The following is a 19448-nucleotide window of genomic DNA, read 5'->3' on the forward strand; positions in this document are numbered from 1 at the left end:
ACAACTGCATAGGGCCCACACTCCTTGGTGTGAAATAAAAAGACTTTCATGATCTGGCCCTACATCCCTCTGTTTGTTAGCAATTATTCCATATTGTAAAGGACAGAAAATCTAATACCAACTGACATAAGAAATGTAATACCACCCTAACTGGTGTGGCTCAGTGGATTGAGCACCAGCCTGTGAATCGAAAGGTGGCTGGTTCAATTCCCAGTCAGGGCAAGTGCATGGGCTGCAGGCTGGTCCCCAGTGGCATGTGAGAGGCAACCAATCAGTGTATCTCTTGCACATTTCTCTCCCTCTCTTTCTCACTCCCTTCTCTTCTCTCTAAAAGTAAATAAATAAAACTTAAAAAAAGAAAGAAAGAAATGTAGTACCTCACAAAAGTGAAAAGTACAACAGCTTCAGGCAAGGCTTGATCCAGAGATTCAGAAAGTCATCAGGTCTCCGGCTCCATTTCTCTGCCTTCCTCCCTCCTCTAGGAGCTGCTCTGACCTCAGGTGGGCTTCTGCCACAACAGAAATGCTACAAGCTATAACAGTTCTAGGTTTTATATCCTCACTACACAGAACACAGATGACAAAGCATCTGCTTCATAAATGCCCACAGAGGACAGAGGCCTCCAGCAAGTTCTGAGAGTCACTCTGAGTCAGCTTAGGTCACATGCCTACCTCAAACCAATCACTGTAGCCAGAGATTGGAATGACCTGATGACTTAGCCTAGGACAAGGATACGTCCTGAAACTGGAGGTTGTTCAGAAGGGCAGAGGGAAGGCCATTATCACCTTCCAATGCATCCCTCACAAGTTATACTCTAACAACCACCTATGTTCAATGCTCTAAGTGTTGTGGTTTCCATTGTGAACCCCCAAAAGATATTGTGAAGTCCTAACCCCCAGAACCTGTGAACAGACTTTATGTGGAAACAGGGTCTTTGCAGATGTACTCAGGTTAAGATGTACTCAAGTTACACATCCAACATGACTGGTGTCCTTATAAGAAAAGAAGAGTCACATGGGGAGAGTGTCAGGTAAGACTGAAATGATGGAGGCAGAGACTGAAATGACGCACCTACAAGCCAAGGAATGCCCAGAATTGCTGGCAATTCCAGAAACTAAGAGAAAGGCAAGGAACAGATTCTCCTTCAGGGTCCTCAGAGAGAGTGTGGCCCCTCCAACACCTTCATTTCAGACTTCGGACATCCAGAACTATTAGAGAGTACATTTCTGTTGTGTTAAGCCCCCCAGTGTGTGGCACTTTGTTACCACAAACGTAGGAAACGAACACACAGTGTGTGTGTGAGGGTCCATGTTTCTCTGTCTTTGCACAATGGAAAGCCCTTCTCCCGCACTGTCATGACTCACTGTTCACAGCAGACTCCTCACATCTGCCAAAATGCTCTCCTCTCTGTGACGCTTCCCACCAGAGCCCTCAAAAGGTTAGTCTCTCCACCTCACATTGATCCAGCACCACATATTGCCTATATTTTTATCATTAAATTCTAACTGCCTGTACACGTAGCTGTCTTCTCAGAATTATGAGCTCTGCAATGGGAAAGCAGGGCCTGATTCTTACCCACCTTCATATCCTCAAGGTATGCACTGTACCTAATACATAACAATCATTCATTCAGAAGCACTCTATGAGTTACATGGGTTGGTAACTCATCTCAAAAGAAGATAACAGGTATGATTTTGGAGAATTTGCTATTACAGATTATAGAGAATTAAAGATGGGGTAGGGCTGAAGGGGTAGAATCTAGGTAAGTAGAGAAGAAGGCAGGGAGGCAGGGAGGAGGAAGGGTGCTAAATTTAGCAAATACGCGGAAAAACTGTAAGGCAGAAGGATTTGATTAGGGAAAAAGAACGTGCATAAGGCGGAGGGAGCCTTCAGCTGACAGTCATTTTACAGGTAGTAAGAGGAGGGGAAAAAAAGGTGTCTGAGCAAGACAGTGACACATGTTTTCAGGGAATTATATGACAAAGTGTGGAGGGGACTCTGGAGGTGCAGGATACCAAGTTAGGGTGCAACAGAGGCAGGGTGGCAATGCAGTAAAGGACCAGGTACACTAGAACAGCAGCAGGAGAAATGGAGAGGGACAAACTTCTAAGACTTTAGAAAAGAGAGACTAAACAGAAAGAGCAATGGGCTACTCCTAAACTTTGACCTTTGGTTATCTAAAGCCAAATGTGCTACTGAAATAAGGAAGTACAAAAGACTATTTTCCAGTGCAGGTAAGAAGTTAGATCTTAGACATGGCTCATTCTGACGTGACAGTAAAACATCCCAGTAAAGAAGCCCAGCGAAGAGTGGAAAATTAGACAGTGAAGTTTGGGAGAAACAGAAGGACAAAAGACATATGGCAGTCATATAGGCAAAAATGACCTTTTTCTTTGCAGTTTTATAACTGTATTTGACAATCAGTAGTTAGTTCTCAACCACATTCACTATTTGTAGGTTTTTGAAAGTGGCAACAGGTACATAGGTAACCAACGTATAGAGTGTGTTTGGCGAATCTTCAACCTCATTGCATTTTCTAGAAAACTGCACCTGGATATGGTAAGAGACTTCCTTATTCCTGTGGCCCAAACAGCTCAGTTGAGCCTGGTGTCAATGTGTACATCTAAAGTTCCCATCTCCTTCACAGCAAATTTCTGGATCTCTTCAAGAGCCAGAAGAGCATGCTTCTTAAAACCCACTCCACGGACTCCCTTGTTGATCGTGTCTTCTCTGGTCCCTACCTCATTAATGGCAGAATGGCCCTTCTTCTCAGCACCCTTCTTTGCAAGAGCCATTCTGCCAGGCCTAGGTTGGAACTGAAGCTCAAAGTACTCAGAGGATTTAGGTCTCAGCCCTTCCAAAAAACATTCAGAACGGGTGACTGGACTCAGACAAAATGAGAGGCCAAATGGTACCACGGAAAGCGTGGGTTTGGGAATCAGACAAGGCCTGAGCTCAAACCACAACTGTTTACAAGTTGTGTGACCTTGGGCAAGTAATTTAACAACTCCCAGGTTGAGTCAACCCACCTATGAAATATGAATACCTTCACTCTAAGGATTAAAAAGGGTAATTCCTAAAAGGCACTTGACACAACAACCAGGTAAAACTGGAATAAATGCTAGGAAAATGGTGGCAGCTGTTGCTATAACTACTATCACTGGTACTGCGTATGCTGGGCACAAAACAGATGCTCTGTAAATGCTTACTTATCTTTTTCTCCTGTAGAAGGCAACTCAACATCATGGGTAACTATAAAGACCCAATAAGTTATTCTATTCTATTCTCCCAAAAGTTTTGTATAGCAGAAACTTAAAAGAATTAAATACATATTAATTTCATAAAGGGTTTAATATCTTTATTCTCTAACTTGATGGGATATATTTATCCTCCAAAGAAAAATTTCAATGGTGAGGTCACAAGCTGAAAAACAGATCACTGAATTATGAAGATTCACATAAAAACGAATGAAAGTGTTAGTGCTTTAGAAATCATCCACCAAAGATTCCATTGTTATTTTTATTACAATGCCACCATTAACTCTGTCCTCTGCAATTAATCAGTTTCATACTATCTATCATTTGGGGAAAAACAAGTGATTTTTCTAACTACAACCACACAAAAATCCAAATTTATACAACACCCTCAGAGTTATCCTGAAAATTAAGTGGCACAGTGTGTATGAAAATGCCTGACAGGTCCCGGCATAGAGTATGCACTCAGTGATAACCCCAGTGAAATCTAATCCTCGTATTAGCCTATGTTCCTTTTAATTAATAAAAGAGACATTATAACAGCAATTATGACACAGGATTTATGGAACTAAAATGCAATAAAAAACACACTGACTTGATGCCAGTCCAAACCAGAAAGGCGTCCGTTTTAGTGTCTCTTTGTTTAATCACAAGGTGTGTATGACACATACTACTATCATCAAAATCAGCATTTCACTCTTCCCCTTTAAAAAATCCCTTCATCTAAAATTATTAATTATTTTTTAATCCTCACCCAAGGACATTTTTTCTTTGCTTTTAGAAAAAGAGGAAGGGAGAGAGAGGAACATCAGTGCAAGAGAGTAAGCACTGACTGGTTGCCTGCCATACGCACCTGGGCCAGGACTGTACGTATCCAAACTAGGGATCAAACAGGCAACCCAGGTTATGTGCCCTGACCAGGTATTGAAACCACAACCTTTCTGTTACAGATGACGCTCCAACCAACTGAGCCACACTGGCCAGGGCTAAAATTTTAATTCAAGTTTTTTTAAAAAGTCAGAGACGTAAGTTTCTCTTCCTTTCATTTTTTAAAATGCAAATTCCAGAAGCCTACAAAATATAATGGAATTATCAGGACTAGAGTCAAAGGAAAGGACAAGGACACCAGCTCAAAGAGTACCCTCAAAAACCAGGGGAGCCCCTTCACGCAAATGTGACACCATCCAAGACAGCCAGTGTCAGGGCTGCCTGTTCCCATAACGAGCGATTCTTCTCCAATTCTCCGAACCCTCTGTGTGAACACTCAGACCTGCTCTCGCTCCCTGGCAATCTCCTTCACATACAGCTAACACCAGGGCCGACACCTGTCCTGCCAAGTGGATACCCTGAAGGCATCCCAATCTCAGTGTCTGCAAAACTAAACGTCTCAGCCCCGTTCCTTCTGGGTCCCTGTGTGTCTTAATGATATCACTGTCTTCTCAATCGCCCAAGATAGAATCTAGTTTTCTTTCCCTCACCATCCCCCTCTCTTCCCAAAAGCAAACCAGTTTCAGAAACAGATGTGTTACTTACCTCTACAATACCACTTAGGACCTACTCCATATCCTACCTCTAGTTCTCATTACTGCTGTCCTGACCCACACCTACAGTCCCAACCTAGCTGTCCAGCATCTCTCATGCTGTAAGTGAATCTACCCACTCTGAATATTCCAGACAGACTGCTCTTGCTATGCATGTCCCTCCTCACTCTATGGTTCCTCACGACCTACCATGGCATGCCAGATTTTCAGAACTCGGAAGAACTTTCCTCTGACCCAACCATCCATTCACTTGATCTTGGAAGCTCCTCAAATTCAAAACACTCTGGCCTAACCCTCAAGGCCATTCCTGCTCTGGCTCCAAACTAAAAAGCCTGTAATGTCATGCAAACAAGAGGAACTATGTCAATCCACTGCTCACAGGCTAAAAGTCAAAACTTTCAACCCATCCAACAGCGATCCATGTGGCTTGGCCCCTGCCTATCGCTCTGGTCTTGCCATGCTCCCCTTTGCTCTCTCTGCCTCAGCCACCTCACCTTCTACCCAGTCTGCTACAATCCCTCTCATCCCCAAGCCTCTGTATATGCTCTACAGCTATAGAGCATATACAGAGAGAGATGCTAAGGGCATCTCTCCCCTCAGATCTCAACACAAAAGTCACTTACTCAGCCACAAACCTTACCACACCAAACTAAGCCAAGTCCTCTGGCCCCTGCTCTTCACTTCCAAGTCCGTCAGCAAAATCATACTAAGTTGATTATTGCATGTCTCACCTGCAAGCTAGAATGTAAGCTCCACAAAAGCAGGACTGTGTCTGTCTTGTATCTCACAACCTAACCCAGAACAGCCCTCAACAAATGTGTAGATTATATTCATTCATAAGTTAGAACACCCAAGTTACAAGGCCAGCCCATAACACCCTGGTCATGAAATTACTTGCTTCCTTCCTAACAATAAGGAGCTCATCTCCTCGACATCCTCTGAGTTCCCTTGAAAATCTGATAGTACATGAGTCTACAATTCTACCATTCCAAACTTCTCTCTTGCAACTCTTCTATATACCCTGCCACCAGCAAAATATTTTCCTTTCTGGTCTCCACACTTTTGTTTGCATCCTTCTTTCCATCTGGAATTTTTCTTCCCAGTTGCACACGTCCAAATCCTACTTAGTCTCAAATGCTCAAATCGAATGTCACCTCCTCCTCAAAGTTTTCTTGCAGTCTCCAACTAGTCACAACCTCTGCACCCCTAAATTCCCACAGGTTCTCCCACGCCTTGTTCAGGTCTCTTATCAAACACAGTTTAAATGAGAGGCTTCTCCTAAAATTACCCACTAGTTATCATTCTCTATCAGACCATTCTGTTTTCCTTTCTTGAAAGCATTCAGCATTACCTGAAATTATCTTGTTAATTTCTTTCAGTTATATTTTTATGTGTTAATTCCCTGTCTCCCGACCAGAATGTCAACATCCATGAATATGAGGGCACTGTCTTTTTCTTCTTATTTCCTCACTCCTTCACATCTGAGACCAATAGTATTTGGTAAATATCTGCCAAAGGCAGACAATTAGGGTTATTTGTGTATGTACCTTTCTCTTGCTATACTCCAAATTCCCTATGGACTAGGCCAAAGTCTAGCTAATCTATTTGCACATATAATCTGGAAATCCTTGCACAACTAAAACAAATAATAGATAACTACTAATTAATAAATGAGTGATCTCCCTAAGAGGTACTGCCCTGAACCAGGCCAACTCAGAACTCGGTATTCCCCAGAAATCAGGGCAAACAGGAACCTCCTCCTCTGCCCTATCCACGACAAACCTGGTGCAATCTGCGGCCTCCGGAGAGTTTCAAAGGGCTAGTTCCCTCACTTTCCTTTAGCCAACAACCATTAATTCTGCTATCGCTAATATCTCACTATCTTACTCTTTCCTTTCTATCTCCAGCCAACAAATCACTGCCAACACCCTGTGTTTTTTTTTTCCAGACTACCCCACATATCCAATCAGCAGGGGAACGCATGAGGCCCTGGGGAACAAGGGAATATTAAAACGAAGTGTTTAAGTAAGACTGCCTCTCTTTTTCATCTTTTCTTTCATACTTCGTTTATCCAAAAGAGGCCCAATTTCAGAGACTGGCTTCGATACACTTTGGGACCCTAGGCTTTCTTCCCTTGTAGCCAGCCTCACCTAAACCGCTTTGGGGTACCCCAACCCTTGCCTCGAACCTTTGCATCTTCCATTGCAGGAAGATCCCAAGCCACAGACGAAGATCTCCCCTTAAGGAAACGGTCCTCAAACACCGTGGGGCCCCACCTCCCCACTTTCTGTCTGGCGTCCGCTTCTGGCCTGAAGCTGTCTCCAGCGCCCCTTAACCCCAGCCTCTGGCTGGGTCCGACCTTCCACCGCCACCTTGCACTCACCTGAAGCGTCCCCCGCAGTGCTGGCACTGCTCGCCCACCCAGCCGGTGGGGCAGACGCACTGGCCGGTGCCAGGGTTGCAGCGGCCGCCGTTGACACAGGGCCGGTCACATTCCTTGGCCTCGGCTGCGGCTGAGCCCGATACCACCGCCGCTGCCGCCACGGCCTCGGCAGCCCAGGGAAGCAGCAGCAAAGGAGGGAGCAGCAGCAGCAGCAGCTGCGGGAAGCGCAGCCCGGCCCCCAGTCCCGGCCTCCCAGCCCCAGGGACGTCCCAGTCCCGGAGCTGCTCGCCGTTCCTGCCCGAGGGCCCTGTCGTCGCTACTGTCCTCCCCCTCAGCTTCGCCTCAGTCGCCGCCGCCGCCCCCGCCGCCACCATCTTCCCGGGGCTGAGTCCGAGCCCCACGCACACAAACACACACACACACACACCGCACGGCCGGCTCCTCTTCGCCTGGCCGTGCGAGGCGGGGCCCGGCAGACGGTGGCTCAGGCGGTCAATCCTTAGGGCGGAGCCAAGGCTGCGCGGCAGGCGGGGCTGGAGCTTGCGAGCGTGCGTGGAGGGCGGGGGCGGGCCCCTGGCGTTCTGCACCCGAGGTTCCGAAGTCGGATCTCTAAAGCAGCGTCTGGGCTTTTGAGAGCCACCCCCAGCCCCCGTTCCCCACCCACTCTGACCCACGGGTTCCCGGTACCGAGGCCCCCTGGCGGGCTAGTGTTTGCTCTTCGCCAAGCAAGGCAGTGACGGGGTAGCAGTTCTGAAGCGCGCTCTTCCTGCCTGGCAGCCGGCTGCTCTGCTAGTGAAGCGGGTCGTGTTGAGCGCTCCCCTCCCGGGGACACCGGCGCTCGTCACCGCTCTGCCCCAACTTGAGCGGCCGGGTGAAAAGGTCCTAGGAGGCTGCGCCGTGGTGTGGTGCTAGGTGCTGCATTCCAGCCTCTGTTTTCTCCTTTGTAAAACAGGGATAATGAGATAACGCGAATGTTAAGAACCTGACGCTTGAACTGCTCAGTAAATGCTTAATAGGCTAATGAATACACGTACAGGCCAGCTTCCCTTGATTCAGGCTGATCCAGTAGCAGATCAGACGCCCACACACACATTTAATTCCGTGGAGGAAGTTTGGGGTTATCTTGTTCCGCACTGTTTGCCCTCCAGTCATCTCTGAAGATGGGGCAGGATAAAATTAGGGATTAGATCACTCTCAGCCCTTCCAAATCTGCATGTAGAGCCCTTTTTGTCAGGCAGTTTATTATTTATGTGGTCCCCAATAAAACATGCTTATAACCTTGTGTACTCCTTGACCCTGGATCTGGACTGGACCTATGTCTCCACTTAACCAACAAAAGAACATGGCAGAAGTGACAATGTGCCAGTTCCAGATCTGAGCTTTAGGAGCACTTGGCAATCTCGATTTTGAGTTGTTGATAATCCTGAGCTGATTCCCCCACTTCCGTCTTGCTGTGGAGAGACCACATACAGAGATGACATTGAGGAAAAGTAGGGACCCAGTTATCACCAATAACTTAGGTCAGACACTGGAACCTGGTGGACCGCATCCCAGTTTAGGGACCAGTCATTGAGGGGAGAAAACAACTGAGTTGTTCTAGCCAGCTGGGCTGTTCCTCATAACCTACAACAGAGACAAGTCTTTCCTCCTGTGCCTTACCCAAAATCCTGAGAAATGATAACATGGTAGCTGTTTTCAAGCCACTATGTTTTAGAGAGGTTTGTTTCTCAGCAATAGATAACTGGAGTACTAACTGGCATAAGCCTTGTGCTTTGAAAATATTCTTGGAACTTCCAGTCAAGATGGTGGCGTAGGCAGACATGGCTCGCCTCTTTGCACAACCGCAACAAAATTACAACTAAATCATAGAATAATCATCACTCAGAACTGTCAAGGATTGAGTGAATTGAAGTCTAACAACTATGGAGTTAAAGACACCATATCCATCCAGACTGGCAGGAGGGGTGCAGACATGGAACAGGCTGATCCCTCAATCGCATGTGAGGGTAAAAATAGATGGTGGGTAAAAATTTGGGAGGGATATCTCGAGAGTGAGGAGTCCCACACCAGCCCCCCACCCCAATCCAGGGTTCCAGTGCCAGGAAGATAAGTCCCCACAACTTCTGGCTGCAAAAACCAGTGGGGATTGAATGGATGGAAGAAACTTCTAGAGCCCCAAGAAATTCCTCTTAATTAACCCACACATCGACTCATCTACTCAGATTCACTCCCTGTAAGCTCCAGCACCCGGGTAGCAGCTTGAAAGGCACAGTGGCACACAGGGAGAAACACAGAGAAGTTCCCATAAGACTGTCAGCTGATTTCTCAAAAGAAACTTCACAGGCTAGAAAGGACTGGCAAGAAGTATTCAAAGTGATGAAAAGCAGGGACCTACAACCTAGATTACTCTATCCAGCAAAGCTATCATGTAGAGTGGAAGGGCAGATAAAGTGCTTCCCAGACAAGTAAAAACTAAAGGAGTTCATTATCACTAAGACATTATTAGATGAAATGTTAAAGGAACTTATTTAAGAAGATGATCAAAAATACGAACAATAAAATGACAAAAGATACAAATCTGTCAACAATTGAATCTAAAAAACAAAGTGAGAAAACAAGAACAGAGACAGAATCATGGATACAGAGAATGTTTTGATGGTTGCCAGATGGGAGGTGGGTTTGGGGGAATGAGTGAAAAGGTGAGGGAGTTAAGAAGTACAAATAGGTAGACACAGAATGGCCATGGGTGTATAAATTATAGTATAGGAAATGGAATAGCCAAATAACATACATATGACCCATGGACATGAACAATGGTGGAGGGATTGCCTGAGAAGTGAGGGATGCTAAGTAGAGGGAAGGCAAAGGGGGGAAAATCAGAACAAGTGTAAAAGCATAATCAATAAAATAAATAATAATAAAATAATAACAAATAATAAATAGAAATATTCTTCTGGCAGCTATCTCAGAGTCTCAGCATCTTATACTCCCTTTGAAACAAAGAAAGCCCTTTATATACTTGTGGAGCTTCTCAGCCTTACCTTAGAGCACAGAATTCTAAGATTCTAGGATAAACCCTTATACCACAGGTGGCAAACACAAGGCCCGAGGGTCAAATCCAGCCCTCTACCTTGTTTTATCCAGCCCAGCATCTTGTTTCTACCTGGCGGTAGCACTGAGCTCCTTGCCCCTAGTTAAGGAGTAGTTACATTTATACAGTCCTAAAGTTACATTCTGTCCTTTAAAGGCAACCACAAGGCTGATGTGGCCCTCGGTGAAAATGAGTTTGACATCCCTGCCTTACACTCATACCCAAGTCTAACCTTCCTCTCTCTGCATCCCCTTTAAGCCCAGTAAAGCTGAACTTCACTACAGCCTCACCAGCATCTCTCCACCCATAAATCCCTTCTATTTCTACCTGAAACCTATTGTTTGCCTTAGGCCCTATCACTGGCATTATGGTTTGCAGGCTGTTTTTTCTGCAGTGTGCTACATGGGGATGTATAAGACCAGGTAGGAAAATAGAAGACCTAGCCCTACCCTCTGACAAGGCCCCGGTGAGATGGGAGAGGCTGACATGGAGTTATGCCCTGGCTTTAGGAGGCACTGCTCCTCCTACTCCTGTAGTCCAGAAGTGGAAGCAGGCTTTGCCTTCACTCCCCGCAGAAAAACTGAACCCAGGCTGTGAAGTTTAATGTTACTTTACTGAACACTCATGGATAACAGGAAAGAGTTTGTACTCACAGAAGAGCAATACAGCTACCCTAGAACCTTGATGCAGCAAACATCCTCTTGTTCTTTTTACTTGGCCCTTCAAACATGTTCAAATTATCTTGTCTTTAAAAAACAAACAAAATCTAGCCCTGTCTGGTGTGGCTCAGTTGGTTGGGCATTGTTCCACAAATGAAAGGCTGCCAGTTCAATTCCCAGTCAAGGCACATGGCTGGGTTGTGGGCCAGGTCCCCAGTAGGGGGTGCACAAGAGACAACCACACATTGGTGTTTCTCTCCTTCTCTTCTCTCTCCCTTCCCCTCTCTAAAAATAAATAAATAAAATATTTTATTTTTAAAAAAAAAAAACAGAAAATAACAAATGGCAAGAATACGGAGAAACTGGAACCATTGTACACTGCTAGTGGAATGTAAAATGGTACAGCCACTATAGAAAACAGTTTGGCAACACCTCAAAACATTAATAATAGAATTGCCATATGATCCAGCAATACCACTTACAGGTATATATACCCAAAATAATTGAAAGCAGAATCTGGAAGAGATATTTGTACATCCACATCCACTGCAATATTATACACAATAGTGGAAGTAACCCAGATGGCTATCAACAGATGAATGTATAAACAAAGTGTGGTATATATTCAGACTTAAAAAAGACAGAAATTCTGACACATGCCACAACATAGATGAACCTTGAGGACATCATGCTAAGTGAAAGGAGTTGATCACAAGAAGATAAATAATGTTGGTCTACTTATATGAGGTACCTAGAGTAGTAAAGGTCATAGAAACAAAGCAGAAGGATAGTTGCCAGGGACTGGGGGGAGGAGAAAATGGACAGTGGTGGTTTCATGGGAAGAGAGGTTCAGTTCTGCAAGATGAAAAGTTCTGGATATCAATTGCACAACAATATGAATATATTTAACAGAAGTGAACTGTACACTTAACATGGTAAAGATGGTAAATTTTATGTTATTTTTTACCATAGTTAAACATTTTAAAATTATGTTTAAAAAATCCCTACCTGCAGGCAACGACTAATTAGGTAAACTTTTTTTTTTAACTCTCTGCTGAAGCACAACATACATACAGTGAAGTAAAGAGATCATACATTTGCAGCTCAATGAATTTTCATAGTGAGCATAGTCACATCACCTGGTCCAGTGTCAAGAAAGAGAACTTTACAGGGCCCCCCTCACTCCCTCCCAGTTACTTCCTCCACAGGGGACCCACCCTCCTGCTTTCTTACACTGTATGTTTGTTTTGCCTGTTTTTTACTTTATATAAATGAATTACTACAGTGGGGACTCTTGTGTCTGGCTTCTTTCACTCAGTATTACGTTTGTGAGATCTACCCATGTTATATACTGGTGGTCATTCATTGTCATGTCTATATTCCATTTATATATCAATATATATGCTATAAAATGATAGTCTATTTCTCTGTCCTACTGCTGATGGACATTTGGGCAGTTTCAGTCTGAGGCTACTATGAATAAAGATGATCTGAACAGTCTAAGAAGCCAGCACAGCTCTCTTGGTGAACACACGTACACATTTCTGTGGGGTTACATATCAGAGGTATGCTGACAAACACTTAACAACCGACTCACTGGGGCAGGGGGCAGGGGGAGTCCTTACGTGTGGCGTTTTTTTATTTCTATGGTGTAAATAGTCCCACTACGACCTATCTCAACCTATTAATGTGATGTCACTGAATGCAGAATTGGGAAGAAATGCACAGAATCTGCTGTCACAAGACAGTGGGAACCTGCTCCAGCACTGTGTATGCCTGGAAGGTCTACCGAGAAACAGATGCTAAAACAGAATTAGACACATAAGAGACTCATTAAGGGAATGTCTGTGAAGGATAAAGGGGAAGGAAGCAGAAAAAGGCAGGGAAAGGATTCAGACTGGAATAAAAACTGACAGCTGTGAAGAAAAGAGGGAGGAAAGACTGGTTAAGAAGAGTCTCAGACTACAGTATGGTTCCAAGACAGTCTTGTTTGTTCAGGCCAATGAGGAGGGTGGGAACCAGAGTTGCCAGTTGGGGTAACCCTTCATCTCACAGGAATGAGCCTGTGTTAGCACAAAGGTGGTGGCAGAGCCACAGGGACAGCAGATCATCTGCCAGTCAATTCCAGTCCCCCCAGCAAGAGACATTCCCGAGTGATGCATTTTCATGGCTGCTGCACCTGGCAATGTTCCTTTGTGCCACCTCCCTGGAAGTGAATGGGAGGGCTTCTCAGTCAGTGCCCTCTCTAGATGTCTTCCCTTTCACAAGTTAGACGCACAGCCCTGGCTTGGCTGGCTTGTTTGGAAGCTGGACTGGCAACTTTAGACTGAATAAGCTCCAGGTTTCTTGGGTAATTCACTGGAAAATAAAGATGGATTCAGGGAGAAAACACTGGATTTCCTCCTAACTAGGTCAGATAAGTGTTCTAATTATTTAATTTGAAAAAAATAGGAGTGGACTATACTATATCCTGTGTGTGTGTGTGTGTGTGTGTGTGTGTGTGTGTGTGTGTTTCCCCTCCAGCCCTTTTCACTTGCGTTGGAGGAAGCCAGCCATCATGTAATGAGGACATCCCAGCAGCCTGTGGAGAAGCCCAAGCAGGGAGGAACTGAGGCCTCCCACTAAGAGCCAGCACAAACTTGCCAGATGTGTGAGCCATTTTGGAAGTGGATCCTTTAGCCTCAGTCAAGTCTTCAGATGATAGCAGCTCTGCCCAACATCTTGACTGTGACCTCATGAAAGACTTTGAGCCAGAATTGCCTAGTACAGCTGCCCTCGAATTTCTGACTCCCAGAAACTGTGAGGATAATATACTGTTGTTCTAAGTCATTAAATTCAGGGGTAATTTGTCTCACAGCAATAGATAACTAATAAAGACACTAAGAGTTTGGAAGTCCACCTACATGCACCCAACACCATGACAGAAGATATTATACTGAGACAATATAGCAAACCCATAGAAAATGTCCATTTGCTCCTTTCCTGCCTTGGCTCATAGAGAAGCCATCTCTTCCTCAAGCTAAATTCCATCAAAGCCTACTGGCCAGAATCACCACCTCTGCTTCTAGTGCTTGCCCGAAGCCCTGACACAGATGGCTTCAAGTGTTGTGATCGAGGCTTCTGAGGCCTGCACAGAAGTCCCCATCTCATGTTGCTGCTGGGCCACTGGCACCAACTCCCATTATCTGAGAAGTCACTGGCAGCAGTGCAGCATTCATTATGGCCAAGTGGTTCTGTACTAAGGCGGGAGCCCCAAGGTGGGGGGTGGTGATAGGTAACCCTGTGTGCAGAACCAGCTGACGAAAACCCTGGGCTGTGACTAGAGGTGTGGCCCAGACTGTAGTGTTTACCAAGTTAAACAGGCTGAAGCCAGATCAACATATGAAAAATGGCTCAAGGCACAAGGAGTATTTAGCTATGAACCTCAGCAAGTCAGGGCCAAGAGTATTAATTATGGACAAGGTTCATTAATTAAGAACAGAAAAAAAGCAAACCTGCAAGAAGTCCATGAATCAGAGTCCTGAGCTTGGGACAGCTTTGAAGTTTGTGCCTGTTGCCAGTGGTCTTGCCCTCACCCTCAAGGCTGGCGTGAAGCCATCAGGCCCCTTCTCCCCTGTGAATCTGAGGGAGTTTACAGCTCATTTTCATGTGGAAAGTTCCCACAGAGTTGCCAGGGCTCAGACTCTGTCTCTTACTGGCAAGGAAGCTTCAATAATTTTATATTAGTTTAAGTACCCCCAGAAGAAAGCCCTGAGGCAAGGATTCAAGATAAGAGTTCAAGCATTCCCAGGAAGCAGGTGGGAAGTGGGGAAGTGAGACCTGGAAGGGAAGGAAAGCCAACACATGCTATTTATCAAGCTAGTGTGAACAATTGGAGCTTAATTCCACAGGGGAAATTCTGAGGAATGGTGTAGGACACATGTCTTAGAGGCAAATGGGCTGGCGTACAGGGGTGTTTGTATACTAAACCCAGTCAGCCACTGTGGATGGTTACTAGGAGAGCAAGTGTTAGTTACTGTGGGGACCAATACAGACATGCGGATACTGGCTGATCAGTCTTTTGCTTATTGGTCATTGAGGTGTTCCCTTCTGTGAATTGTGCATTCATATCCTTTGACCATTTTTCTGTTGCATTGTTTAACATTTTCTTATTGATATGTAGGAGTTACTTATGCATTCAGATGCTAACTTTTCTTCATTATATCTGTGGAAAATATTTTCCAAATTGTAGTTCATCTTTTCACTTTCTTTATGGTATAATTCAATCAATTCTTCCTATTTCTAATGTAAGTGATTTTAACAATCTTTTCTTTATAGTCTGTGCCTTTTGTGTCTTGTTTAAGAAATTCTTTCCTACCTTGAGGTAACAAAGATGACAATTTACTAGCCACCTTTGCTTTATTACAGACAATCTTTAATTATTTATGTAATGATGCAACATGGGAATCCAATGTGTAATTAATTTATCATGGAAAACATCAAACATATAAAAAGTAGAACAGTACAATGAACCCAACACCCAGCTTCAACAACTATTAACTTATTTTGGCTAACTATTGCTGCGTAACAAATTACCCCAACTCAGCAAATTAAATCAGTAATAAATACTTGTTATGTCTCACAGTTTCTGTAGGTCAGGATTTCCAGAGTGACTTGACTGTCTCCGGCTCTGTCGTGAGGCTGCAGTCAGAGGCAGCCTTACTTAACTGGGGCTAGAGGATCTGTTCCAAGGTGACTCTCACTTATGGCTGGTAAGAAGTTGGCAGGAGGCACCTGTTTCTCGCCACATGGACCTTTCCATAGAGCTGCTGGAGTGTCCTCACGGCATGGTTGCTGGCCTCCCCCAGAACGAATGGTCCAAAAAAGAATGAGGTGGAAGTTTCCATGACTTTTATGATGTAGCCTTGGGAGGCACCCAAGATCATTTCCACCACTTTGTATTCATTAGAAACAGGTCACCACATCCCTGTAGTGAGGGAAATTAGGCTCCCCCCTTTGAAGAGAGGAATGCCCAAGTTAGTGAACGTTTTAAAAATCAGCTCATAACTCATGGGTAATCTCTTTTCAGCTATGTTTCCGTTCACTCTTCCTTACCAAATGGATTATTTTGAAGAAAATTGCAAACATCATGTTATTTCATGTGTGAGTACTTCAGTGTGAACTTCTAAAAGGCCCTGAAGAAATTTCATAACCACTATACCATTATCACACAAAAAGTTAACAATATAACAATCCTTAATATCCTGTCAGCATTCAAACTTCCCTAATTCATTCTCATTCCCTCTCTCTCTCTCTCTCTCTCTCTCTCTCTCTCACACACACACACACACACACACACATCTTTACATCCAGATCCTCTCGGACTCACCTGTCTCTTACTTCAGCCATTGATCGTTGCTGCACAGGATCCAGTCAGCTTCATACAAGCCTGCCACCTTCTCAGGGATTCCATTAAATGCTACAGTGTAAGATACTGTGGAAATCTGCTTGGCACCCAGGCATGCACAACCCAGCAGCACCAAGGACTTAACATTCTTTGAGGCAAACTTTGACCAGTACAACAGAGACTGAGACACAATGGACAACTGCTTTTGTTATGGAGTCCAGGGGCTCAAAGCTCGGGGTGTTCTACCCGAGTAGCAGGCATGGTTGTCAGGTAGTTTTATCTACTTGCAGCCGCAAAAAGGAGACAAGCAAGTCACATTCAAAGCTTTGTCTTCCCAAAGGGAGGCTTAGCCATTACTTACACATACTCTTTGGTTAATTGATTTCTTCTTTGCAGTTGGCTACACTTATCAGGTCGGGTTCCTATCAAGTTCATTCTGTTCAAAGATGTGTCTGCAAAATACTGTGCTACATTTTAACATTTGCAAGAATGGTATTTATTTATTTACTTACTTATTTTTAATCCGTACCTGAGGACATGCTTATTGATTTTAGAGTATTGATTTTAGAGAGAGAGAGAGATGGAGGTAGACAGACAGACAGACAGACAAAGAGACATCCATCAGCTGCCTCCTATATGTGCCCTAACCAGGGATAGAACTTGCAACTAAGTATGTGCCCTGACTGGGAATCAAAGCTTCAACCTTTTCACTGTACGGGATGAGGCTCCAACCAACTGAACCACCTGGCTATGGCAAGAATAGCATTTAGTAAGAACCACCTAGACCTTGAGATCCTTATCCTATCTAATACTTTCCCTTTCATCCCCAGGTCAGCAGTCCTAACACACAGTACATGCAGCTTCTCAGAAGGTCTACAGCGTTAAGGAATCACCCCTAGTGGTGGTCAACTTGATCACCCTTCCTTGTATTGGCTTTTCCTGCTTTGCTGTTTTACTTACTGTCCCTCAGTCCTGCTCCTTGAGATTACTCTTCTCAATAGTCTCAGCAGACACTTTTTTTAAAAATCAGGTTATGTTTCCTGTGGGACCTAGGCTGAGACGCAGCAGGTTCCAAACAGCACTACTTTGCATGTGATTAATCTTTTAGGTGTGTCTGATCTATAGGTTCCACGCCCTCCCACTTCTTTTCTCTTGCAATTAATTGGTTATCATAATAAATTATATTATTTCTTCTAAGGAGTTTACAACCTTCTAGATTTCCCTGATTTCTCTTGCTATAGCGCTGTTTTACTTGCTATCTGTTCCCTTTTTTCCTAAAATGGTAGTCAGATCTAGAATCTTCATCAGATTGAGCTTTAAATTTTTGGCAAGAATGCTTCGTGGATGGCATTATATACTTCCTATTGCATCACAGCAGGAGATGCAATGTCTGCTTGTCTGTTTTGTGATTTTAAGACTGATCAGTAAGTCCAGGGGAAGTCATTCTAATCCATTCATTATCAGCTCCCCACCAGTCTCCCAGGTAATTTTAGCAGCCGAAGATAATCATGCCCTAGAACTATACTCTACAGTACAAAAGCAATTGGCCACAATGTGGCTCTTTAAATTTAATGGAAATTGAATAAAATTAAAAATTTAAATCCTTAGTCACACTGGCCACATTTTAAGTGCTCAACAGCTAGTAGCTTCTGTATTGGACAATGCAGATATAGAATGTTTTCATCATCACAGAAAGTTAGACCAGATCTAGACAGAGCTAGACCAGGCCATTATTTTATTTCATTCTAATATTCATAATTTCTAGTATTTCATCTTAAATCTATCATCCTTTATACATTTATTAGCTGTAATTGTTCAATAAAGAATAATATTCCCCATCAACTATTCAGTTATCCTGAGGCATAGTTTATACATTAAAGCTGTGAAAGTGCTAATTTACCTTTATTTACCAGTATTCAGAATAATGAGATGATTCCCTAGCATCCTCTAAAGTGGATTAAAGATTTTTTATTGTTTTGAATATCATTATGAATTGATGAATAATGTAATTGATGTCTTTCAGTTCATTGTAGTTACCATTCTTTCTTTTTAAGATATTATTTATTTTTAGAGAGAGGGGAAGGGAGCAAGAAAGAGAGGAAGACAAACACTAATTGATGTGCAAGGGAAACATTGATCAGTTGCCTCTCGCACGCCCCCTACTGGGAACCTGGCCTGAAACCTAGGGAGTGTGCCCTGACCAGGGGTCAAACCAGCGACTGTTTGGTTAGCAGGACAACATCCAATCCACTGAGCCACATCAGTCAGAGCAGTTACTATTCATTTTGATGCTCAATTTTCCCATATGACAGTTAGTTCCTATTATAATATTTCATAGTTTTTTTTTCATTTCTAATACAAGATGCATCAGGCTTTTTGGGTGCATTTTCTGCCCCAGACTTGGAATCAGACATTTCTTCAAATGACCTTGGTTCGTTTCAGAGAAAAATGAGATAACTTAGTCCTAGTGATTTCTTTGTTTGTTTGTTTAAGTATACAGAGCTAGAAAATAATCTTTTGTTTTGTTCTTTAAAGAAAATACATACCTTCAAACTAATATTCCAAATTCAAATTTAGTACTACAGAGTTTTGCTTAACTTCTTTGATGTTTATATCTCTTTTCTCCTAGACTGAGATTCTTGGTTCCTCAGGTTATCAACACAAGTACTCATTTTCTTTTCTTTTTTTTCTATGTCAGTTTACTTGGATTTATTTATTCAGTGTTTTTTTTTATTTTAATTGTTGTTCAAGTACAGTTTTCTGTCTTCTACTCCAATCCCAGCCCACCACCCCAGCCCTCCCCACCTCCCTCCCATTTCCACCCCCCGCCCTAGTTTTTGTCCATGTGTCCTTTATACTTATTCCTGTAAACCCTTCCTCTTTCCCCTGAAATTCCCTCCCTTCTCCCCTCTGGTCACTGTCAGCCTTTTCTCTATTTCAGTGTCTTTGGTTATATTTTGCTTGTTTGTTTGTTTTGTTGTTTAGGTTCCTGTTAAAGGTGAGATCACATGGTATTTGTCTTTCACCGCCTGGCTTATTTCGCTTAGCATAATGTTTTCCAACTCCATCCATGCTGTCTTGAAGGGTAGGAGCTCCTTCTTTCTTTCTGCTGCATAGTATTCCACTGCATAAAT

At 43.7% G+C, this 19448-nt stretch overlaps 1 protein-coding gene and 1 pseudogene across 1 annotated transcript in view; both read right to left on the bottom strand.

Annotated features, from left to right (window-relative positions):
- Positions 1-7684, bottom strand: part of ATRN (attractin) — a 165075-nt gene extending 157391 nt beyond the window's left edge. The window contains exon 1 of the mRNA XM_028523925.2: positions 7179-7684. Within this exon, the coding sequence (XP_028379726.1) occupies positions 7179-7552 (374 nt within the window). The 5' untranslated portion in view covers positions 7553-7684. The remainder of the gene's footprint in view (positions 1-7178) is intronic.
- On the bottom strand, positions 1680-5335 carry LOC118496798 (annotated as a pseudogene).
- Positions 7685-19448: the final 11764 nt, after the last annotated feature.

The sequence above is a fragment of the Phyllostomus discolor genome, chromosome 9, assembly GCF_004126475.2.
Source record: "Phyllostomus discolor isolate MPI-MPIP mPhyDis1 chromosome 9, mPhyDis1.pri.v3, whole genome shotgun sequence".
In the NCBI taxonomy this organism is placed as follows: Eukaryota; Metazoa; Chordata; class Mammalia; order Chiroptera; family Phyllostomidae; genus Phyllostomus; species Phyllostomus discolor.